The following is a 26,112-nucleotide window of genomic DNA, read 5'->3' on the forward strand; positions in this document are numbered from 1 at the left end:
TATTGTATGTCAAAGACCTCCTGGGATATTGTTACTGCTTGTTTATTTGGTTTGAAGTCCCCCCTTTCCCATGGAGGGAAGGCTTCCCTTGGCCTGCTATAGCAGAAACAGCTTGAGCAGAAAATTTCAGAGGAAAATTTTCTTTCCTTTCCTCTATGGAGCTTCTCAGTCATTGAGGTCACCAAAGGTTGTCCCAAAGGCGCTTTTTCAAGAGGCAGCTGGACTTTCTGGTTTTTCTTTGAAGACCTTTTGCTTCTCACCCAAGAAGCTTCTTCAGCTCTGAAAGAGATTGAGAGACCTGGCCCTCAGAAGGCCATTTCTTCCTTTCTCCTTTTCCTCACCCAGTCCTCCGTCCATCCCCCACCTTGGCCGTTCCGCATAGAGTCCCACGGAGTCTCTCCGAGGAGGCGTGGCCTGCGCGAATAGGGAACCGGAGCCTCCTGAAGCGGACTGAGCCCGCCCTCGGAAGGACCGTCCCGTCTTGTGCGGCTGGGGTTTGTCAACAGCAGAGCTGCCCCGCTGCTCTTCGGCGCCAATGCTTAGGAGGGGCGGCGGATCGGCTCTCCCCTCGAGGAGCGTTAGGGACTTAAGAGACTATTGTTGACTCCGAGCCCTCTCCAGCGCCGGAGTCGACGCCCCTCCCGCTTCTCCTCCTCCTCCTCTTTTTCGCCGATCGAGAGACTGGAGCGACCCAGGATGAGAGCAGCAACCGTAGCAAAGATCCGGAGGGTCTTCTCGGGTCGTGCCAGTTAGGTAAGAGCCCCGTCCGAGGAGAAGGAGGTTTCAAGATCGCCTGCCGCGCTCTCCTCTCGTTCCTGGCAGCGACCACCTTGACGGAGTTGATCCGTTCCTCTCGCGCCTTTAGCCGATCCTTCTTGCTTTGCGAACGTGGCTTTTGTTATTTGTTTTTCGTCTCCCCCCTCCCTTTTTTTTTAAGTACCAGCCACTCATATGATCCGAGTCACGTGTTTTGTTTCCTGTTGTTTTCTTCCCAGCGCGCTAGCTGAGAGTTGCGGTTGTTGTAAGCTGGGTTTGCGGGGACGGCGTCGCTTTCCTGTCTTCTCCCTCTCGCGCTCTAACAGTTTTGGTTGTCGTCGGACATCAGCTCACCCCACAAAGCTAGGCAGGACACATCAAGATCCAGGGGCTGCATTTGCCCACCATGCCATGTTGGCTTGGTTACCTGTGATACAGCTTAGTTTATGATACAAAGTACAAACCCAAACCGTCTGCTTAGCCTAGGGGCTTCGATGTCATGTATACAATGTATACATCCAGAATTAACTTGGATAATTCAGTAACCAGCCGCCACTGTTAATCAGTACCTTGAATTTTACTTTGCCGAGAAGTTTCCGTTTACTAAATTACGGGGGGTAGGTGGGAATTCCAAACATGAATCAATCTGTCGATGAATACTGTCATCGACAGTAGCTCGGGAGTTCATGGCCTCCATGACAGCCCTGGACCTGACTCAAGTAGTTGATGGCCCTACTCACATCGGGGGAGGCACACTGGACCTGATTTTCATCTCTGGTCAGTGGTTGAAGGATCTGGACTTGAGAGATATAGTCACAGAACCTTTGTCATGGTCAGATCACTCCCTCCTTCGCCTGGACTTTCTGACCCCTACCCAACACCGCAGGGAGACGGAACCACTACGTTGGTACCGTCCCAGGCGCCTGATGGACCCAGAGAGGTTTCGGACGGAGCTTGGGCCATTCCCTGAGGATCTGGCTCACGGCACGGCAGAGGAACTAGCCGCAGCCTGGGAACGGGCTGCGGCTGGGGCTTTAGACCGTGTCGTGCCTCTGCGGCCTCTGACCCGGCGCAGATCCCAACCGGCTCCTTGGTTCTCCGAGGAGCTGAGGGGGATGAAACGCCGGAGAAGACGCCTAGAGAGTTCTTGGAGGTCCAGCCGTTCAGAGGCTGATCGGACACTAGTTAGATCCTATACTAGGACCTACCTAGTGGCACTGAGGAAGCGGCGTTGCTCGCCTCCTCCCTCATTGCGTCGACAGATAACCGCCCAGCTGCCCTGTTTGGTGACCCGCTCCCTCCTTCACCAGGGGAGGGGGATGACCCGCTGCAGGGACGTGCTGAGGAGTTTAACGGTTATCTATACGATAAAATCGTTCAGCTTCGAGACGGTCTGGACCAGAATTGTGGCGATTTGGACGGGACGGCTGAGGGCGGTCTTGGTGATATTGTCTGGGATGAATTTGACCCTGTGGCTCCCGAGGACATGGACAGGTTGCTGGGTAGATTGAATGCCACCACGTGTTTACTGGACCCGTGCCTCCTGGCTGGTGCTGGCCACTCAGGAGGTGACACGAGGCTGGCTCAGGGGATTACGGCGCTTCCTTGCTGGAGGAGTCTTTCCGGCCGCCTTGAAAGAGGCGGTGGTGAAACCCCTCCTCAAGAAGCCTTCCTGGACCCGGCTGTTTTAGGTAATTATCGTCCGGTCTCCAACCTTCGCTTGGCGAAGGTTGTAGAAATATGGTGGCATATCAGTTTCCCCTGCACCTGGAGGAAACTGTCTATCTAGACCCGTTCCAGTCCGGCTTCCGGCCGGTTACAGCACTGAGGCGGCTTTGGTCGCGTTGGTGGATGATCTCTGGAGGGCCAGGGATAGGGGTTGTTCCTCTGCCCTGGTCCTATTAGACCTCTCAGCGGCTTTCGATACCATCGACCATGGTATCCTGCTGCGCGGTTGGAGGATTGGGAGTGGGAGGCACCGTTTATCGGTGGTTCTCCTCCTATCTCTCCGACCGGTCGCAGACGGTGTTGGCGGGGGCAGAGGTCACCCGCGGCGCCTCACTTGTGGGGTGCCGCGGGGTCGATTCTCTCGCCCTTCTGTTCAACATCTATATGAAGCCGCTGGGTGAGATCATCAGTGGCTTCGTGTGAGGTACCAGCTGTGCGCTGATGACACCCAGCTGTACTTTTCCACACGGGCCACCCCAATGAAGCTATCGAAGTGCTGTCCCGGTGCTTGGAAGCCGTCGGGTCTGGATGGGGAGAAACAGGCTCAAGCTCAATCCCTCCAAGGCGGAGTGGCTGTGGATGCGGCATCCCGGTACAGTCAGCTGAGTCCACGGCTGACTGTTGGGAGCGAGTCATTGGCCCCGATGGAGAGGTGCGCAACTTGGGCGTTCTCCTGGATGTACGGCTGTCTTTTGAGGACCCCCTGGCGGCCGTCCCAAGGAGAGCTTTCCACCAGGTTCGCCTGGTGCGCCAGTTGCGCCCCTTTCTAGACCGGGATGCTTTGTGCACAGTCACTCACGCCCTTGTGACGTCTCGTCTGGATTACTGCAATGCTCTCTACATGGGGCTCCCCTTGAGGGGCATCCGGAGGCTTCAGTTAGTTACGGATGCAGCTGCGCGGGCGATGGACGGCGCCCCCCGTGGCCCCCGTGTGACACCTATCCTGCGCAGGCTGCACTGGCTACCTGTGGCCTTCCGGGTGCGCTTCAAGGTGTTGGTGAACGTCTTCAAAGCGCTCCATGGCATAGGGCCGGGCTATTTACGGGACCGCCTGCTGCTACGGATACCTCTCACCGACCCGTGCGCTCTCACAGAGGGACTCCTCAGGGTGCCGTCGGTAGCGACAGTGTCGTCTGGCGGCGCCCAGGAAGGGCCTTCTCTGTGGGGGCTCCGCCCTCTGGAGCGAACTCCCCAGGACTCCGTCAACTTCGGACCTCCGAACCTTTCGTCGCGAGCTTAAAACTCACTTATTCATCTGCGCTGGACTGGGTTAGTTTTAAATTTATGGGTTTTTTAATGGGTTTTTATTCTAAATTTTAATCTTGGCCAATTTAATAAGTTTTTTAACTGTATTTTAATTGTATTTATTGTATCATTGTGTATTTTAATTGGCTGTGAACCGCCCTGAGTCCTTCGGGAGAAGGGCGGTATAAAAATTTAAATAATAAATAAATAAATAAATAAATAAATTGCAACTCTCACATTTGTGATGCCATAAAATATTTATTAACGTTTGCTCTGCAAAAGACTGTAATAAATTATGCAAAGGCTCCACATTCAAGAAATTTAGATTTGCTGACTTGTCTAGAGATGTTTTTGGGTGGGTGTGTGTGTCTGTGTAATTCCCTCACTCTTAAGCAGTTTCCTGTGTTGCATGCAATAAAAGTTACATTACAATAAATTGAAACGATGACAATGCTACTGTTTAAGAGAACCTCGGAAAGGGCACAGCCAGTCGTCTTTTAATACGGTCCCCTAGTCTGCATAAGTCTGTATAAATCGTGTTTCTTCAACACCTGTTAATAAAGCGATCAATAATGTATCCAACAAGTAGCCCATCTTCACAGTGTTAATGCAGGAAAGTTAAGATGAACGTTTTCTTAAGTGGACTTCCCCTCCCCTGGCATCAGTTGCTGATGGGGAAAAACCCATCACCAATTCCTCTCTTTAATTATGGTCTGGCAAGGCTGGGTGAGTGGGGTGGATGCTTTGAACAGCAGACTCAAGGATTGTTGGACTCCTGCTCAAACACAGACCAACTGGCAGGTCACCAGGATGGAAGTGAGGTGGCAAGGGGGTTAAGTGCCTTTTCTCCCTCTCAATTTGCCCCAGGCTAATAGGCATAGAGGATGCAATGAAGTCAGAGAGCAGGCCTGAAAAGGAACAAGCTCTGTCCAGAGTTTGTGCTGCAATGGAATGACACATTCAGCATCCAGAAAGAGCCTGGATGGCAAAGAGACACCATTGTTCCCACAACCAAAGTATCAAAAACAGCAAAACGTACAGCCAGGTTAAACAGGGCAAAAATAGTGGGAAACCTGTAATACATTCACTAGGACAGAATAAGCAGCATCCATCTGGCAAAATATATTTTCCTTTTCTTCCCCCCGACCTTCCCGGTAGTAAACAAATGCCCATGTTAATAGAAAGATGGTTGGAAGCTGGCTTCTTCTCCCAGACTAAATTGAAGCAGCATCTGACTAGCATTCTCTTAAGAGAGCGCTTGCTTTTTAAACACAGACCTACCTCTTTCAAAGAGTGTTGGAATCATGTTTTAGAAACAGGGTGCTAAATCTGTATTTGTAAGGTTTCCAGATAAGATCTATCAAAATGACATGGTCAGATACCTGTGGAGAAAGGCCAAAATGGTCAGGTAAGGCAGTGCCAGCGGCTAAAAAGGGGAACATGCTCCCAGTATCCTAAACCACTCAACTTTTTCTCTGCATGTATTTGTGTACTGTTCAAGTAATTCTTGATTCCTGACAACTCCCTAGGCAAGTCCCTGCAGTTTTCTTGGCAAGATTTTTCAGAAGGAAGTAATGTTTGCCATTACTTCCTTCCCAGGACTGAGAAAGTGACCGGCCCAAGGTCATCCAGCTGGTTTCTAGCCTGATGCCTTAACCACACCACCAAATTAGCTCTGAAAGTGGTAAAATAGGAACTAAGTTAATGGCTACATCATCAACCACAGTTTTTAAAAGGAATTGGAATATAAAATTCCTGGAATCAAGAGGATTCAGGGTCCTGAATGTCAGCTTGGCAAGCCCTCCCTTACCCTTTCCTCTGGACTTTTAAAAAATTAGTTAGGGTTGCAAGTTGCTGCATCAAAACAGGAGTAGATTGCCTGAGGGCATTAGAAGTTTTCTTCACCTTTAATCCCTTCCAGAGAATAAAACTACTTTAGAGAACTAAAGGGGAAAAAGATCTTTCTGTAAGCCACTAAGTGGGGAAAAACCTTTGAGCCCAATCAATCATTTTTTTCCTGGCCTCAGTGCCACTCCTGAGGGAGATCCATAGTGAGTTTTCTAACTGATCAAAAGAGGAAAGAAAACCTTCCAAAAGGGAGTAAGCAAAAACAAAACTCACTGCAATAGATGTAAGTCTGGCAGAGAGATTATTTTGCTCCATAAGACCTGCAGAACTCCCCCCCCCCCAGGGTTCCATAGAACCCAGTTTGGCACAACCTAGACTAGATCACATCCATGGAAAACTATGTTGGGATAGAGGGAGGAGTAAAACTGTAGCCACTAAAGACAGCTTCAAAATGTTTCAGCCCTGGACTTTTTGGCACTAGAGACAAAATTTATTTTATTTATTTATTTATTTAATTTGATTTTTATACCGCCCTTCTCCCGAAGGACTCAGGGCGGTGTACAGGCAAAATAAAAACAACAATACAAATATACACAATTTAAATACCCTTAAAAAACTTATTCAAAATTAGCCTGATATTAAAAAATCATCATCAATTAAAACCCCATTTAAAATTAGTAAAATTCCCTTTTAAAATCCAATTAAGCCAGCCCCGCGCGAATAAAAAGATGGGTCTTCAGTTCGCGACGAAATGTCCGAAGGTCAGGTATTTGACGTAAACCAGGGGGAAGCTCGTTCCAGAGGGGGAGCCCCCACAGAGAAGGCCCTTCCCCTGGGGGCCGCCAGCCGACATTGTTTGGCGGACGGCACCCTGAGAAGTCCCTCTCTATGGGAGCGTACGGGTCGGTGGGAGGCATGTGGTAGTAGCAGGCGGTCCCGTAAGTACCCAGGTCCTAAGCCATGGAGCGCTTTAAAGGTCGTAACCAACACCTTAAAGTGCACTCGAAAGGCCACAGGCAGCCAGTGCAGTCTGCGCAGGAGCGGTGTTACATGGGAGCTACGGTAGCTCCTCTATCACCAGCGCAGCTGCATTCTGGACTAACTGAAGCCTCCGAGTGCACTTCAAGGAGCCCCATGTAGAGAGCATTACAGTAATCCAAGCGAGAGGTAACGAGGCATGAGTGACTGTGCATAAGGCATCCCGATCAAGGAAGGCGCAACTGCGGACCAGGCGAACCTGGTAGAAGGCCCTCCTGGAGGCGGCCGTCAAATGATCTTCAAGCGACAGCCGATCATCCAGGAGGGCGCCTAAGTTGCGCACCCTATCCTTTGGGGCCAATAACTCGCCTCCGACAGCCAGCGCGGCTGCAGCTGACTGAATCGGGATGCCGGCATCCACAGCCACTCCGTCTTGGAGGATTAAGCTTGAGCCTGTTTCTCCCCATCCAGACCCGTCGGCTTCCAAACACGGGACAGCACTTCAACAACTTCATTGGGGTGGCCGGGGTGGAAAAGTACAGCTGAGTATCATCAGCGTACTGCTGGTATCTCACCCGAAACCACTGATGATCTCACCCAGCGGCTTCATGTAGATGTTGAACAACAGGGCGAGAGAATCGACCCTGCGGGACCCACAAGTGAGGCCCCTCGCGGTCGACCTCTGCCCCCGTCAACACCGTCTCGTCCGGTCGGAGAGATAGGAGGAGAACCACCGATATCGGTGCCTCCCTCCCAATCCCCCAGCCGGCGCAGCAGATACCATGGTCGATGGTATCGAGCGCGCCGAGAGGTCTATAAGACCAGGGCAGAGGAATAACCCCTGTCCCTGGCCCTCCAGAGATCATCCACCAATGCGACCAAAGCTGTCTCCGTGCTGTATCCGCGTCGGAAGCCGGACTGGAACGGATCTAGATAGACATCTTCATCCAGGTATTGGGGTAGCTGTCGCGCCACGGCACTCTCTACAACCTTCGCAACAAAGCGAAGGTTGGAGACTGGGCGATAATTACCCAAAATAGCTGGGTCCAGGAGGGCTTCTTAAGGAGGGTCTCACCACCGCCTCTTTCAAGGCGGCAGGAAAACCCTTCCAATAAAGCGTTGATAACCCCCTGGACCCCGCCCCGTGTCACCGCCTGAGTGGCCAGTACCAGCCAGGAAGGGCACGGGTCCAGTAAACATGTCGTGCCGTGCAGCCCCCCCAACAACCTGTCGACGTCCTCGGGAGCCACAGGGTCAAACTCATCCCAAATGGACTCAACAAGACGTGCCTCCTCTCCCTCGCTTGGATCATCCCAATTTCGGTCCAGACCGTCCCTCAGCTGAGCGATTTTATCGTATAGATAACCGCTAAACTCCTCGGCTCGTCCTGCAACGGGTCATCCGCACCTCCTGATGTAGGAGGCGGGTCACCCAAACAGGGCGGCCGGGCGGTTATCTGCCGGCGCAATGAGGGTGGGCGTAAAGCGCCTCGCTTCCCTCATTGCCACTAGGTAGGTCCTAGAATAGGACCTAACTAGTGTCCGATCAACCGGGCGACTGGACCTCCAGGTGCTCTCCAGGCGTCTTCTCTGGCGTTTCATCTCCCTCAGCCCCTCGGAGTACCAGGGGCCGGACGAGATCTCCGCGGGTCAGAGGCCGCAAAGGCACGACACGGTCCAAGGCCCGGCGCGGCCTGTTCCCAGGCCGTGACCAGTTCCTCAGTCGTGCCGTGGGCCAGTTCCTCAGGGAATGGCCCAAGCTCCGTCAGGAACCTCTCGGGGTCCATCAGGCGCCTGGGGCGGAACCACCGTATAGGTTCCGTCTCCCTGCGGTGGTGAATGGCGGTTCGGAAGTCTAGGCGAAGGAGAAAATGATCCGACCATGACATTGGTTCTGTTACTAAGTCATCTAACACCAGATCATTAAGCCACTGCCCAGAGATATAAATCAGATCCAGCGTGCCTCCCCCCGAGTGCGTAGGGCCATCATTTACTCGAATCAGGTCCAAGGCCGTCATGGAAGCCTGGAACTCCCGAGCTGCCGTCGATGACAAGCCAACTGATGGCAGGTTAAAATCCCCCATGACTATAAGTCTGGGGGTTTCGACCGCCACAGCAGCGAGCACCTCCAACAGCTCAGGCAGGGCTGTGGTCACGTAGCAAGGAGCCAGGTACGCGATCACCAAGCCCAACTGATTCCTATAGCCCCATCGCACATAGAGGGATTCACAGCCGGCAATCTGAGGAACAGTGGTCTCCCTCGGCTCTAGATCCTCCCTAATGACAACCGCCACCCCCCCACCCCTACCTTGGTCCCTCGGCTGATGGAATGCTCGGGAACCTGGCGGGCACATCTCGACAAGGGGGGCCCCCCCCCCCGGGCCCCACCAGGGTTCCGGAATACCCATAAGGTCCGCGGACTCCCCCTGAATAAGATCACAAATCAGGGGGGCCTTATTAACCACGGACCGAGCATTACATAGCACCAGCCGAAGGTCCAAGCTCTGAGGATCATGGCCACCCGGGGAACGGGTCGGGACTGAGGGGCCGGAGCACGCGATCGCTCTCAAACATCGAACGCGTGCTCCCTCAACACGATACGGCCCCTCCCCCCCGCCATATCTGCCTCTCCCACTTACCGTACAGATTGAGTAACCCTCTAAACCTGGAACGTCTTCCCCCCCTGCCTTCAGACAAGATGGAATAGTGTCGCGAACTAGCACAGGGGCTGGATCCCTCCCCGGCGGGTTTTGTCCCCCACCCGCCAAATCCCTCCCCCCCCTTAAAAAACCCTTATTTAAAAAACTATTTAAAAAACCCCACAACTTCTTCTTGGCCGCATGCCACCTCTCTGGGTCCCAAGACCCTTCGTTAAGGTAGGCCCCTGATAGTTTGGAGGCCATTCCTGCGGCGGGGAACCTCGCAGTTGTCGTGGTTCGTGAATGAGTATCTCATGGGAAATAGTCCATTTACAGCGACAAGATGTCCATTCCTGACCGGCGAAGATGTTCTGGTCGTACCTGTAGATCGTCAAACCCGGTGTTAGGCATATTACTGGCCACTCGGGCAGAGATATTATCATAGTCCGTAGAAAGTCCAAATGGGTCCAGAGACAACCAGGGCTTGGCATAATAGCCTCCCCTTGGTTGTTTCCTCGGCTACAAAGATGGAAAAGTCAGTAGCCGGGATAGTATCCCTTGGGTTCCCGGCAGCATACCATCATGGGTCAAACCCGTGAGGCCTGCTAATCAGGACGAAATTCTGTCACCGGTACCGTCAGTGCCGTCATTGCCGTCAACCCAGTGCCGCTGTTGTACCTAACCAGGCCAAGCCACCTCTCAGTCGGCGATGGAAAACACGACCTAAGATGTAAGCCGTAGATAAAATTACGGCATTCTAGGCAGGCCATGGTAAAAGTCAGCAGTGAGGGGGAAGAATATTCCGGGCCATGTTCCGGGCCATGAAGAGAGAAGAGAAGGATAGGGGGAGGGGCAATAATCATGCCCGTGCCGGCCCCACTCCAGCCACCGATGTTACCTGCGGTCCCGCACCCAAGACTCAGCATACCGCATGCCAGCATACCGCCGTCGATGGTTGGGCCGCTCCCCAGCCGATTGATTACATCGTCGGCCGAAACGGCCGACAAACAGCTGAGTCAGGCTGGGCGTCTTCTCGCCCCCCCCCACATGGCCGCCGCCCTCCCCTGCTATAGGGGACCCTGGCTCCGTACTCAGCCGCCCGGAGCTCAATGAGGTCCGAAGACCTCGCTCTCGGCTGCCGGAAGGATCGCATACCCGGAGCCGAGGACCAGGCAGCCTGGCAGCCCATAGAACGGCATTGCGGCCTGAGGACTCTCAGCCGCCGTCTCCGCGGAGTCTCAAAGCGCCGCCATAACGCGCATGCGCAGAAGAAGAAAATCTTATAAATAAATAAATAAATAAATAAATAAATAAATAAATAAATAAATAAATATATATATATATATTGTTAGGATAATGTTAAAATCATCCTCAAATCAGCCAATACAAACCTTGAAAAACAGAGCAGTGCGGGAAAAGAAGAGCCCATTTGTCCAAGTGCTTAAGACACCAGGCTAAGAACTGGGAGACTAGGAGTTCTAGTCCTGCCTTAACCAAAAAGCCAGTTAGGTGACCATGGGCCAGTCACTCTTCCTCAGCCTTAGGAAAGAAGCAATGGCAAACCACTCTCTAAAAACCTTGGCAAGAAAACTGCAGGGATTAATCCAGGTAGTTGCCAGGATTCAAGACAGACTGGAAGGCACATCCTACCCCAAAGGAAAAGAACTTCAAAAGTTATTTTTCTTATCACACTTCACTTGGCAAAATATTATCATGGATTGGTAAAAAAAACAAAAACATGGATAGGCATCTCATCCTCGATGTTTAGGACAGTCACATTTACAGCTTTTTGCTATTGACTATGCTGACTGTGAGAAGTCTAGCATGACTAACCCAATCTTGTCTACCACTCAAGCTTCATTGATAAATTCTAGAAATATTATTCTTGAACTCCTATCATCTTCTAGCCCAGCCACTTTGTTGAATACCAGATTAGGAAAACAGTTGTGATCTTGGTGTGATATGTAGCACAGGGGTGCCTGAACTCTCTTGTGTTGCTGCCACAGTCTCACAGTTCACAATTGGAATGCATTGGCATGGATTGAGACCTGGTATGTCCCAACTGCCTTGCTAAGCTTCTGGCAAATCAAGATTAATGGAGCCACCCAGGCATCTGTGGCACAAAACCCTTGTTTGCTTTAGTGATTTATCACCTCTCTTATGCCTGAGTGAGCAGTGTGGGAATCTCCTAATTCAATTCTTGATTATGTATTCTGGATGAATCTTTGTCCAACTGGTGGTTGTAGCACTCATCATGCAAACTGGATAAGGAATGAAAGCTATTTGAAATCCGTTGCATATTCTTAGAGTCTGGGGTCATTTCTTTCCTCTTCACACTTGACTTATTTTTATTGCTAATATCACACCATGCATAAATGTTGGCTTCTTGAACCTAGAAATTTACAAACCTCTTGGAGAAATATTTCACAGTAGAGGTCTGTAGGCATTTGTGGGATTTCTCTAAAAGAAACAGACTCACCTGGTCCTTCAGAACTATAGTGGGCATTAGAATATATGGTACAGGTAGTCCTTGACTTACGATAGTTCATTTAGTGACTGTTCAAAGTTACAACAGCACTGGAAAAAGTGACTTACGACTGTTTTTTACAGTTACAACCTTTCCAGGATCCCCGTCATCATGGGATCAAAATTCGGATGCTTGGCAAGTGGTTCATATTTATGACCGTTGCTATATCCCAAGATCCTTTTGCGACCTTCCTACAAGCAAAATCAGTGGGGAAGCCAGATTCACTTAACAACTGAGGCAAGAAAGGTCATAAAATGGGGCAAAATTAACTAAACAAATGTCCTGCTTAACAACAGAAATTTTTGACTCAGTTGTAGTCATAAGTCGAGGACTACCTGTATAACCAGGTGATAAGGAGGTTTCCAAGAGGAGGACCAGGTTTTTTGCCTTTAAAAAAGAGGATGTGGAAGAACAAAATGAAGGCAATTTGCTACCCTTTATCAATTGTTGATATAGCACAGGGACGATTAACTGTTGCTGGCAATATAAGCAGTGGATTTGCTGACATTTTTCCATCTTGTATTCAGTAAATGACGTAAGAGTCTTAACTAATAGCTAATAGCCATGCCTTAATAGCTTACCATATGCTGTTGTATTATTTAATATTAGCAGCAGAGTGAAAATGAAATGGCCTTGTACTTCATTAGGAACATTATGTTTTTTTCCCAGGCTACTGGCCTATTTTCCTGCTGTCACTTCACTCTGAAAACAAAGATTTGTGCTTAGGAATTTGTTAGATGTTAGATAAGGAAGATGGAAATGTACAACATTGCAATGCACCCTTTAGATGGAAAATAATTGTACTTTTACTGTGTGTGTTTTTTGCTCTTTTAATTATTATATGGTATATAATTTCCACTACATGTCCATTAATGTCTTTGGAAACATGGTAAGAACATATCTGATATATAAATGGAATATATATAAGAAATTGTGGATCCCTGCATCAAAGAAAAGTTAAAAATCTCTATAATGTAGGAAAAATACTTTCTCTTCAACAGTAAATCTAATGGACATGGCGTGAAATATATTTATTTATCTATTTTTTATTTTCTGTTTATTGGATATCTGAGATACCAGTTAGGTATCATGAGATATCAACATTGGTTGATCTATATGCAAACCATGGTTCATAAACACAATGGCAGAGATTTTACAATACTCTAACCAGTCAAACCACATTGTAAATTCCTATCAGTGCATCAGTCTAGATATTGTTTAATAAAGGCTCGGTTGCAATTAATTGCCAGGGACATTTTTTCTTATGGTCTAACCTTTTCGTAATATTCAAGTTTGGTCTGAGATATGCAGCATTGTTAACGTTACTGTGTTCAATTCTACAGTGGTTGCTGCTGATAAAATTGGAGATGTTCCTTTAGATTCTATTCTTAGCCCTTGAACGTACCTTTATACCAAGTCGTCTAGCATGCAGTGTAGTTAAAAGAATTATAACTCTGGGAAGATAAGCCCACTTGTGATTTAAACCAGGGGAGAATGTGCTTTTTCTTGTAAAACATGGATTTTGGTCAACAAATCTTTGTAATAGGCAACATTTTTTCTTTCCTTTTAATATGTGTAGCACTGGAAACAAAAAAAATGTGTATATGCACTAACATTCCTGAAGCAATGCAAGCAAAATGTTAAGTTACTTTTCTTACCATCATTTGGATAATTGCTGGCAATAGAATCAAATGTTTTGTGTATGTTACTGATGTAGAAAAACTTTTTGGTGCAGCTTTCTAACATTTCTCTCTTCATCACTATTTTCCAGGCGGGGGATAATTTCTGTGCTGAAAGTAATTCAATGTATGATTAAACTCCTGAGTGTGAACAGCTTATCCCATGATATAAAGCACCTTCTTTGTGGGGACCACAGAACATTCGCTTGACTTTCCCTGAATATCTTTCACTTAGAAGAGATGAAAAAATAGAGTTAAAAATGAATGGATTTTATCTGGCACTCTTATCTCACCAAGGAGAAAGCAAAACCAAAAAGTTTATTCTTTGCGATTGACATTAGATATGTATATATAACCTCATCCCATTGATAAAATGATGGTTTATTCCTGTATATTTAACTTGCATTACAAAATACCTGTGGCTATTTAATCACCACAGCATAGTGGGCATGCTGCCTATTTAAAATTGGACCCTTATCAAGTCATTATGGTGTTTGTATAAAGTAGAAGTGCAAATATATATTGTGGATTTTATTCTGGCTATATACCGCCCTGAGTCCTTGAAGGGCGGTATAAAAATAAAATAAAATAAATAATAAATAAATCCCAAAGGTGCTTTTTTAAGAGGCAACTGGACTTTCTGATTTTTCTTTGAACACATTTCGCTTCTCATCCAAGAAATTTCTTCAGCTCTAAATGCAAATTCTGGTTCAGTTCAAACTCCCAAGACATTTGATTGCGATAACCAAAGTAAAGGATGCTACACCCATCAATTTCTTGAGGTTTCCTAACCTCACTGTAAGGTACAACAAATAGTGTTTCATCCTCTTGAAAATGGTGTCTCCTTGTTGGTATGAAGCTGTCCACTGATAATAGTCTGCGAACTCATTTATGCATACAATGCTATTTTAAGAGTAAAATAATGTCCTATGATTGTTTTTAATTTCCAGGTAATAGTTCTTGCCACCTAAAATAGGCCCATCGATTAACTGCTATGAAGTGCATTGGGCCTTCAGAGAGCCAGAATCTTGCTTTAGTGTTGGAGTATGCTCTAGCAAGAGAAGCAAAGATCTGGAAGGCACCGGTCTTCCAAAACTTCACACTGAAGGTATGTTTTCATATGTGAAAAGGGGATCTGTACTGAAGTTTGAAAGCCAAATGAGATTAGAATTGCCCTCGGAATCTCCCAAGCCTAGATTGGTCGTCACATTTTCTCCCACGTGCAATGTTTGTTCACAATGATATGCAACAGCTTGTGTATGTTTGCTATCATTACAATAAATTGCATTCTAGAATAAACCTGTCCTTGAAAACCACCTAGAACAGTGATGGCTAACCTTTCTGCCATCGCATACCAGGAGGTGGGGGGGACAGGGAGTCCCGCATGTGTATGCCCACACCCATAATTCTATGCATCCTGCCCCTGTGCAATGCGCTTGCGACCCCCCTCCCCCCTGCTCTTGGCACACAATGGCCCGTTTTTCTCTCTCACCTGGGTCCAGAGACACTCTATGAGTCTGGGGAGGGTAAAACGGCCTTTCCCACACACAGCCCAGAGACCCTCCAGAGGCCAGAAACTGCCCATTTGCCAACTTCCAGTTGGACAGGAAGTGACTCCTAGAAGGCTCGGGAGGCTTGGAATAGCAAAAAACATCACTTCCTGTCCAACTGGAAATTGGTAAATGGGCAGTTTCTGGCCTCCAGAGGGCCTGGAAGGTGGGAAAGGCCATTTTCACCCTCCCCAGACTCATAGAGAGGCTCTGGAGACAGGTGAGAGAGAAAAATAGGCCTTCCGGGGGCCCTCTGGGAGCAGGAAACAGCCTATTTCCCTACTTTTAGTGGGCCCAGAAGGCCCGAAAATCGAGCTGAGCTTGCATGCCCACTGATATGCCCACAGGCTTACCACCTGTGGCACACGTGCCATAGGTTCGCCATCCCGGACCTAGATGCGATAATGGATCCAGAATGTGGTGGATTACTTTTCTAGCTTTAGCATGAGCTGCACTTGTTCCTCGTTTAATTCCAGGTGCAATTTAAGAAGCTGGTAGTTATTTTAAAGCATTATATGACCCACCAGGGTCAGGTTATCTGCTGGGCCATCTCTCCCTAAGGACATCTACCTGTTCTACCAGATCATTTAGGGTGGGTATTCCCATTCCCATGGGATCTGGGAAGGGTGTCTTTTCTGTGTCAGCCCCTGCCCTGTGGAACTCCCATCCTCTTGAAGTTCAGCAGGCCTCCTACCCTCCTAGTCTTCTGTAAAGCACTTAAGGTCCACATTTCCCCCCCCCCCAAGTGCTGGGATAGGGTGAGGCTTATGAAAGGATTTAATTAGGATGTAGGAAGTTTAACTTTGGTGCCAGGTTTTGAATGTTTTAATAGATTTATGTTACATTGCCCTTACTGATGTTGTTTTAATTGTTGATTGGGAGTCACCCAGAGTTCATCACAAGACGGGCAGATACGTACCTGTTTTAAATTAAATAAATAAAAACATTATATTCTGTTCTTGCTTTCCTTGACTGCACCTATGAATACAATTGTACTTTTCTGGGGAAAGGATCTGTATCTAAATCTCCAAAGCTAGGATTATCATATCCTGATTACAGTGAGGTAGAGAAAAATCTCAGGTATCTTAAAATGCACATGCCCAATTTTTATCAGGTACTCCCTCTTATGATCAATGGACTTAGAGAGATTCCAAATGATTGTACAGGTAGTCCTCGACTTACAACAGCGACCATTCAAAGTTACAACGGTGTTGAAAAAAGCGACTTATGACCATTTTTCACACTTATAACCGTTGCAGCATCCCCCATGGACATGTGATTTACATTTGGATGCTTGACAATTGACTTGCATTTATGACGGTTGCAGTGTCCCGGAGTCATGTGATCCTCTTTCACGACCTTCTGAAAAGAAAAGTCAGTGGGGAAGCCCGATTCATTTAACAACCATGTTAATAACTTAAGAACTGCATTGATTCACTGAACAAATGGGAGGGGGGGGGAGAGTCGTAAAATGGAGCAAACTCGCTTGACAAATGTTTCACTTAACAACATAAATTTTGGGCTCAATTGTGGTCGTAGGTTGAGGACTACCTCAACTGCTTTGTTTTAATTCAGTTTTTTTTCTGTTTAGGGCACCAATATTTCTCCACTCTCTTATGACAGAACTGTTTTGTGGATTGGAAAGTTAAGCTCACTCTTTCAGTTTTGCTTCCAAACCTTTTCCTTGGCAGTCAGCTTTCTGAACCGGTTGCTGGCATCAGTAAAGGTACGAATCTCTGGACTCTCCTACTAGTTGTTTCTGTCGATAGTGAGAAGTGCAAAGGAGCTCTCATCATATGTATAATCTCAGATGATTAAATCTTCAATCCTAGGCATATCTTTTTGGTAAAAAGCTCATTGAGGTTTATTCCAAGTGTGGAAATAATTGCAGGCTTAGAATGTAATCCTGCATGTACGTATGTACTGTGTGCATTTGTTAAGATTTTATATCCCTACTTCCCTCCAGGAACTCAAACCAGCCTTTTCATGGGATCCGCTTTCACGTTTTACCCTTCTAAAAGCATCCCTGTAAGTTTGGTTGGACAGAGAGAATGACTGGGTCAGAGTCAACCAATGGGGTTCCATGACTGAGATCAGATGGGAGCCTGCATCTAGCTCAGGGTGGTCAAATTCCCGATCCGCGGGCCAGATGCGTCACATGCTGGCCACGCCCACGCCCAGTTTAGCGAAGGGGGGAAAGTCCTAATATGTCACGTGACACTGCTGTTGACGACTGAGTTTGACACCCCTGATCTAGCTGGTCCTTCGCCATGATACTATGACCTATATTTCACTGTCGATGTGGCAATTTGTAAAAAGCATGAAAAAGTTGAAGTAACCATCTATATGAAACTCCTGTTGGCAAGAAAAAAAGCTGCACTTGGATTGAAGGGAAGCCTGTTCTTGAATGGGATTGGACTCCCGCAGAAGTTTGCATGTTGTAGGTGTTCCTTTTCCCCCAGCAGTTGCTGGATTTATAGGTAGCAGCTGCAGCAAGATGTTTGTACAACTACAACTTTTCTGAGCTGGCTGGATGTATAAACAGTGATCCATAACCTTGATTACAATCCATCTCAAGTATGCAACATGATTTATGCAGCCTCACCCTTGAAAAGAGCCTGGAATTGCAGCTGGAGCAAAATGCGTTGGCTGAGCTACTAGCAGGGCAAGGGACAAGGACCATATGATGCTGGGCTAAAAGATGTGCTTTGGCTACCAATTGCCCACCAGGCATAATTTAAGACCCTTTGAAGTGGTGAATGGTAGAGGGGCTGATTCTTTGACAGATGGTTCCTTCCATGGTAAATCTGCCCTGATCAACAGAGAAATCCTTCTGAAAATACCCACCGTGTTAGGTATTTGATTATTGGGCACGCAAGAAACGGTTTTAATTTTATTTGTATTATTCATGTTACATCTTACCCACTATCTTTTTTTATTACTGTAAACTGTCTTGAGTGATGGAAAAGACAGAATGCTGTGACATAAATTCAATAATAAATAACATACATTCTAGGTGATGTCTTAGTTGATGCACAGGTATAGGTATACAATGTGTGTGTTTTCAGCAACTTGCACACAGCTGTCCTTTATTCTTTATCTCTCTGTTTTAGGCACAGTTGAAACATCTCCGTTGCATCGCAATAGCTTGTCTACTTCTAGCAGCAAAAATCAATGAAGAAGATGAGGTAGGCGTCTTTTTAAATAAGTAAAGGTTTGGACATTGTTGAGTAACGCACAAGATATTATTAAATGGGCCTGATGGAATGGCTCATTCATCAGTCTTCTTTGTCTTTCCCAATACAATTTTGGGTTGTGACCAGTGGTGGGATTCAAGTAATTTAACAACCGGTTCTCTGCCCTAATGATTTCTTCCAACAACCAGTTTGCCAAACTGTTCAGAAAGTTAACAACCGGTTCTCCCGAAGTGGTGCGAACTGGCTGAATCCCACCACTGGTTGTGACTCACAATGCATCATTCATGATTTTGGTGATGGGGGCTGGCTCCTATCAGACTCTAGTTGGCTGAATGAGGTGCTAGTTCCATGATGGCGAACCTATGGCACGTGTGCCACCTGTGGCACGCGAGCCATATCTGTGGGCACATGAACGTTGCCCTAGCTCAGCTCTAGCTGATTTTCGGGCCATCCAGCCCACCAGAAGTCAAGAAATGAGCTGTTTCCAGCCTCCGGAGAGCCTCAGGAGGGGTTGGGAAGGCCCTTTTCGCCCTCTCCAGGCTCCTAGGAAGCCTCTGGAGCCTGGAGAGGGTGAAAAATGGGCCTACTGGGCCCACTGTGCCATCACATGCCAAAAGCGAGGGGAATGTGGGGAGGTCATGTGACTATGCATGGGGAGGTGGGGCTCAGGGGTGCATTGAATTATGGGCATGGGCACGCATGTGTGCGACTCCCCCATGCGACCCCTGCTTTTGGCACACGATGGCACAGTGGGTTAGCCATCACTGTGCTACTTTCTAGTAAACCTTCCTTGAAAAAAATCAGAAATGTACACTGTTCAAATTCTCAAGAGTTTTAAACTGTAGCTGTTTAGAGCCCTGGTGGCACAGTGGTTAGAATGCAGTACTGCAGAGAACTCACTGTTCACTCCAGGAGTTCAAGCCTGACCAGCTGAAGGTTAACTCAGCCTTCCATCCTTCCATCCCGAGGTCGGGAAAATGAGGACCCAGATTATTGGGGGCAATATGCTGACTCTGTAAACCGCTTAGAGAGGGCTCTAAAGCACTGTGAAGCGGTAGATAAGTCTAAGTGCTACTGCTATTATACTTCATAGTTGTATAGATTGTGTTTGTATAAATTGGTATAGTGAAGGTCTATTTCTAAGCAAATAATTTTTTTTCATTCCACTTAGTCATGTCCAAGTCTCAGAGACTACCTTGAAAAGTCGATTCCAATTATTTTGGGGGGGAGGGGCAATGTTTTTCAGAATGGTTGGCCATTGCCTCCTTCCTAGGACTGAGAGAAAGTGATTGGCCCAAGGCCATCCAGATGGGTTTGTGCCTAAGGCAGAACTAAACTTCATGGTTTATAACCTGGTGTCTTACTCATTATACCAAACTGGTTCTCTTGTTTGTGCTCGTACAGATTGTATCTATTAGTGTTAACTAGGTCTATTTCTAAGCAAATAAGATAACTAGTGGCTTGGAAAACGCAACACTATGAATTATGAGCCAAAGCTTCAAATACAGATTACAATTACACAGTTGAGGCTAATTTTTACATTTCACAATATAAGTTACTTCAGTGGATTTAGTCATGTACATCAAGAACTGGTATGGATGAATTAATTTTTATTAAAATGTATGAGAATACTATCTTGTAATACACAGTTGAGCATCCTGGATGTTTTGATTTCACAGAAAAATCGCTTTAGGTGTTATTCATTTTATTACATGGACAGTTCAGAAAGCAACTCTTTTATCTTTCGGAGATTTGTACATACATCACCATTACACAATACTTCATAAGAACTGAGCTTCTTTTATTATGTTTCCATTTGTTTTTTTAACAGATAATACCATCAGTAAAGAAGCTGGCAGAGCAAAGTGATTGCAAGTGTTCTCCAGCTGAGATTTTGAGAATGGAAAGAATCATACTTGATAAACTTCACTGGGATCTTTACACAGCAACATCAATGGATTTCTTAAACATTGTAAGCATTAAACCTTTTGATGGTTAAAAGACTAAGCTGACTTTTTAAAAACATTAGTAAACATATATTCCTTTCTAGTTAGTCTCACCAATACATTTGCAGTTACCTGCAAGTATTTCAAAGTGTATTTTTTATCACAAAGATAACTGAATTTCCATTTGAACATTCTACATATTCCAAACACGTAAGCTGATGTACGAATGTAAATTCCCATTTTGAAAGGACAACTGAAATGGATGTTTAAAAGAGATACTCATACTGTCCACTAGAGGACTTCCCCCCCCCTTTATTTTTTTCCTTTTGCACGCTGCAAAAATATGTCTAACTATCTGAATCTTAATACTGTATGTAAAAAACTTTCAAAATTTTTGCTACATTTCACAAATAGGTCATCTCAGATCAGCCTTTTTTTTTCCACCCTGCATAAATGCATTTGACCCTCATTTTAGTTAAAATAGATCATTCTGATCTGGCACTTAAGTCATATATCTTAACTGCTAAACATTTATAGAAAGAAAACTTCCTTTTAAGAAATTACTATGTGCTATAGTAAGGCAAAAAATCAAGTGATACAACAGTGTCTTAATGCTCCTCCTTTACCATGAACAAGTAGGGTTTTTCCCTCCCCTCCTGGAGAATTTTGGATAAATGTCCTGTTTTAACCAACCAGGATGTTAACTTTATATTCCTGTATGAGTGATTTTTATCACTCTCGTTTATTTCTTTGTGCTGGCTTGAATATCACTATTTTCTTATTTATACAAATAAAGGAGAATTTGGACTTTCTGAATTTCCAGTTGCGACAATGCAATGGATTCAGAATCAGTTACATTCAGTGTAAGTTAAACATCTCAATATTTGGCAAATACGACACAAATTATAACAATGGAACATAATAATCCCAGCTTAAACATCTGGCTGACTGTGCGACCAACCATTGTAATAGATTTTAGAGGTTCCTGCCATTAATAAGAATTAGTTTGCACTTCTGGTCAATGACATAGGAAAACGTACAAAGTTCATTTATTCATATATATATATATATATATATATATGAATGATATAATATACTGATTGTTTTTCTTCTCTCCAGTTCCATGCCATGGTGATGTCCAAGTGGCCCCAATTACTAACTAGGCTACCTCAGAGGAATCCTTCCCGCCATGCTGCGTTCTTGACCAAACAGCTACAGCACTGTATGGCCTGCCACCAGGTGTTGCAGTTTAAGGGTTCCACACTGGCCTTGGTGATCATCACCTTAGAGTTGGAGAAGCTGACTCCTGATTGGTTTCCTGTAATTACCGATCTGCTAAAAAAAGCACAGGTAGGAGTCAGGTTGGCCCCCGCGGCTTAAATTGGAGACCAACACCACGTTTCACAAAGCAAACAAACAAGCTGACAAGTTGTTTGAAAATATTGCACGTTTTAAACAATGTACTGTTAAGGAGTGCTTGCAAGTAGTTGTTAGGATGCTGTTTCTGTCCAATGGAAAAGATCAGGTTAGTTTAATGGGATTTAAGGTTCTGATGAATTAAAATCATTAGTGGGTTATCTGGAACCATGAGGTCATGCGTAGCTTAGTTTTACATTTTCAGGTATTCCAGTTGTTCTTACCTCAACCATAGCCTTGCCTCTGCTCTGGCAGCTGAGAATATGTTAGCACCACTGTCTTTAGCCTGCTGCAGAGTTTAGCTTATAACCCGTTCACATTTCCCACAGCCATGTAATAGGTGGCTTAGTAAACCCAGGAGTCAGGTTTTTTAATTTCTTAATTACATAAATTTGTATAGCCACCCATCCTTGCAATTGAGATTCTGGACAACAAACGCAGGATTCAAACCACCAAAGCATTGCGACAAACAATAATAATAATAATAATAATAATAATAATAATAATAATAATAATAATAATAATAACAACAACAACAACAACAACAACAACAACAACAACAACAACAACAACAATAATGGTGCCCAAGGTATTAGGAACTTTAAGGGTGGTCAGTTTGGATATTAGCCAATGACATAATTCATAGTGCTAACTATGAAAATCACTGCTGTGAAACCTTATGGTTTATTACAGAACTTGGTTTTACTGTTGTGCACTATGCAGACTTCTTAAAGAAAAGAAACGAAACCCTTCTATTATGCTCCCATTTCCCTGTCCTCTTGAGCAAGGGTCTCCAACCTTGGCAACTTTAAGACTTGTGGACTTCAACTCCCAGAATTCCTCATCCAGCAATGCCAAGGTTGGAGACCCCTGCTCATGAGTGGCTTAGTACTTGCTAAATAAAGGTTTTCCTCTCCAGTCATGTTCAACTCTAGGGCACAATGCTCATCTCTGTTTCTTGGCCAAGGAAACCAGCCTTGTCCGAAGACATATTCTGGGGTCATGTGGCCAGCATGACTATATGCCAAAGGCACACAGAACATTGTTACCTTCCCAGCAAAGTGGTACCTATTTATCGACTTGCGTTTGCATGCTTTCAAACTGCTAGGTGAGAAAGTGCTGGGGCAGGAACGGAAACTCACCTTGTTGCGTGGCACTCGGGTCTCAAACCCGGGCTGTCAGCTTTCCAGCTGACAAGCTCCGTGTCTTTAATGGCTGAGCCATTGGGCCCCCTTGCTTAATACCAAGGTACCATTGAGTACTGAAAAAAAGTATAATGCATCTCTTATAACTCCCAGAACTTCAGGGCTTCATTGATGCGTTAAAGTTCTCATGAAACAGAGCCACAATTGGGAAACTGTGATTCTCACATTTTTGCGCAGCTAAAATTTCCAGCTCAGATGGCTAAGGATAAAGGATAAGTCTTTGCTTTCTTGTCTGCCTTGTTCATCATAGCGCATTTGCACAATGATTTGAAAACAAAAGATAGATGCAGCATTTCTTGCCACGCTATGCTACGATAGGAGCCTTAGTTTGCTGTGTAATTCTTCTGTTGGTTCAGGACTCATTTCGCATCATTTATCTTGAGGAAACAGCAGGTTTAAAGCAGAGCACTCACCCTAATTGTGGTTTATAAGTACATTTACAACATTAAAGAAAATTCTGACATGAAAAGACATAAAAGTTTCACATCAAGTGTGAACTTTGCCAGAGCATATCCAGATTCTCCATTTGTTGGCACTGAGTCCAAGGATAGACTTGACTGGTTTTATAGAGCAAACTTGCTTGAATTACTGGAATTAAATGAAGAGACTTTTAAAAATAAATCACTGTTAGCAGCTAAAAATTAAGGAAACGAGAAGGAAATGGTTTTATCACATTATATTTGTATTACGTGGCAGATCGATAGCACCAAATTCATCCACTGCAAAGAACTTGTGGATCAGCAGATCTTGGGCTTCCAGCTACCCAATGCTGTCTACATTTTCAACCCTGCAAATCAAAACATCCAAACTCACCTGGCTGAAGGATTACCCTGCTATTATTCCACGGAGAAGAAAGAAATGCAGTTTAACACGCAAAACTCACTCCTCAGAGGCGAGGCTTATGCGGATGACCTGAAGGGTGATGAATTCTATGATGGATTCAAGTACTTGTACAACGAAGATGGGATCTCAGAAGCTGGATCGAACAGTGAGATGGGGAATGATGATATTCAGGGACCAGAGGGAAGTATCAATGCTTGCCCACCATTACAACCTGCCCCTCATATTGATTAGAGGTTCACATAGGGCAAAAAAGGGACCAAATACTAGACAAAGCCAAGGCTATTTCTAATGCTTCATTAGTGAGGACTGTGTATTAATTCAAAGTATTGCCTATACTGTAGCTTTCAACTTTCCATTTTTTAAAAAATTCTTTGGCCAAACTTGTTTTGATTAGATCAAAATATAATCTAAAAAAACATATTTGGATTATTAGCAAGGCAAAACTTTAGATGTCCCACGCTTAAAAATATTGATCTCGGAGGAATAGGAGCTTGCTTAGGGTAGCTTCTTAGGACAGCTTAAGATGTTCGTTAATACAGATAGTCCTAGACCACAATTTAGCCCAAAACTGAGCCCACAAATGAGACATTTGTTGAATTTTGCCCCATTTTACGACTTTTCTTGCCTCAGTTGTTAAGTGAATCACTGCAGTTGGTAAGTTAGTAATCCAGTTGTTAAGCGAATCTGGCTTCCCCATAGACTTTGCTTGTCAGAAGGTCCCAAAAGGGGATCACATGATCCCAGGACACTGCAATCGTCATAAATATGAACCAATTGCCAAGCATCTGAATTTTGATCACATGATCATGGGATGCTGCAAAGGTTGTAACTGTGAAAAATGATCATAAGTCACTTTGAACGGTCACTAAACGAACCGTTGTAAGTCAAGGACTACCTGTATTCAGAAACTAGAAGGACCACGGGAGACATGATAGCAGTGTTCCAGTATCTGAGGGGCTGTCACAGAGAGGAGGGGGTCAGCCAACCTATTTTCCAAGGCACTCAAAGGCCAGACAAGGAATAATAGATGGAAGCTGATCAAGGAGAGATTCAACCTAGAAATAAGGAGAAATTTTCTGACAGTGAAAACAATCAACCAATGGAACAACTTGCCTTCAGAAGTTGTGGGAGCGTCATCACTGGAAGCTTTCACGAAGAGACTGGACTGCCATTCGCCAGAGATGGTGTAGGGTCTCCTGCTTGGGTGGGTGGGGGTTGAACTAAATGACCTACAAGGTCCCTTCCAACTCTGTTAATCTGTTAAAAACTACCTTCGTTCTCTATCATTTGTTGAATTTCAGCATAGGAGTTTTCTTGCCTGAGGCTAAGGCTGCCGGTCTGAACTGTTAAGGCCTGGAACAGAGATTTTCTTGATGGCAATCATCTAAATTCACCACTTTGCCAAAGTGAGCTCAACTGCTAGTGAAATTACGGTACAGAAAAGAGGAGGCTTAGCGAGCAACGTAACTTTCCTGGTTGTTGACTGATGTTCTGAACTGAGGCAGCCCTGTAATAAATGGCCAGCACACTTCAGAGTAGGATACAAAGCTTTTCAGTTGATGGGTAGGCTTTACAAGTGAGCAATTCATTTATTTTTTTTATTTTTACACGGCTAAATGCCACAGCCATGAGTTTCCACCCCTATATAAATAGCAAAATTCATTTCATTGAAAGTTTTCCCTTGCAAAAAGATAGCTCTTGGACAATGATCCCGCAAAAATGGGGAAATCCTTTCCCTTCCCATCTGCACTGCTGTGATGAATATACATGAATTTATGAGATCTCAGAAGGACAGGAAGTGAAGCATGATTCCTATTGATCCAGGGCTAATTTTTTGCCCTTTAGATGATGTATTGTCCTCCCATAATAAAATGGCTAGAATTATTACAAGGCCTACAGATAAGGTCCGTCTTTTCAGAATTCTTAATTTTTCAGCAGGAGCTTGAACATGATTGACTTCTTCCAGCTCTATTTTTGTACAAGTTGTAACATCCATGCATCTCAATAAAACTGTACCGAAAGGCTAATATTTTGGGGGGGGGGCGGTGTAATAATACTGGCTCCCCAGCATCTTATACATTCCCAGTTGAGACCCAAATAAGAATGGCTGCATGATTTTATTTCCAAGTATATTCAGATGCCCAAATACTAGAGTGTCCTGAAGGATAAAAAATGGTTTCAGGGAACAACAAAATGGTTTTAGGTAGAAGAGCACAAGAGCAGAAGTGGTAACTGATTTGCTCTTCATCTAATGTACATTTTTGTCTTTACCGTAGCCCATTTATTGCTCTGAACATTATGAAATTGTGTTGCGAGTTTGTATCCACTTCCATAGAGAAATTAATTGTCTCCAAACCACATCCGTTTTACATTCTGTGAACTGAATCTTGGAACAGAAAATATCCACCAGGAAAGAGTATTATTACCTTTAGTTCTTAGCTTGACTGTGCATGCTGCAAAAATAATTTGGAGATAATTTGAATAATTTGTGTGCAGAATCACAATATCTCTCTGCTATTCGTTAATACACAAGCTGTCTTTTTTTCAGGTTGCATG

General features: G+C 45.2%; 1 protein-coding gene across 1 annotated transcript; it reads left to right on the forward strand.

The window, feature by feature from the left end:
- Positions 1-5: 5 nt before the first annotated feature.
- CCNI2 (cyclin I family member 2) lies at positions 6-25,186 on the forward strand. Its single transcript, XM_058166696.1, has 7 exons — positions 6-753; positions 14,350-14,507; positions 16,541-16,675; positions 18,063-18,137; positions 19,978-20,118; positions 21,212-21,442; positions 23,410-25,186. The coding sequence occupies exons 2-7, from the start codon at positions 14,394-14,396 to the stop codon at positions 23,785-23,787; spliced, it is 1,074 nt and encodes a 357-aa protein (XP_058022679.1). The 5' UTR covers positions 6-753; positions 14,350-14,393; the 3' UTR covers positions 23,788-25,186.
- The last annotated feature ends 926 nt before the right edge of the window (positions 25,187-26,112 follow it).

Source organism: Ahaetulla prasina, chromosome 2 (genome assembly GCF_028640845.1).
Source record: "Ahaetulla prasina isolate Xishuangbanna chromosome 2, ASM2864084v1, whole genome shotgun sequence".
Taxonomy (NCBI): domain Eukaryota; kingdom Metazoa; phylum Chordata; class Lepidosauria; order Squamata; family Colubridae; genus Ahaetulla; species Ahaetulla prasina.

Bases quoted from the DNA above. Each gene is read 5' to 3' on its own strand.
- CCNI2 (XM_058166696.1), top strand. From the start codon at position 14,394: ATGAAGTGCATTGGGCCTTCAGAGAGCCAGAATCTTGCTTTAGTGTTG. The intron at 18,138-19,977 runs GTAGGCGTCTTT...TTTTTTTAACAG, and splicing joins AAATCAATGAAGAAGATGAG to ATAATACCATCAGTAAAGAA. The intron at 20,119-21,211 runs GTAAGCATTAAA...TCTTCTCTCCAG, and splicing joins CAATGGATTTCTTAAACATT to TTCCATGCCATGGTGATGTC.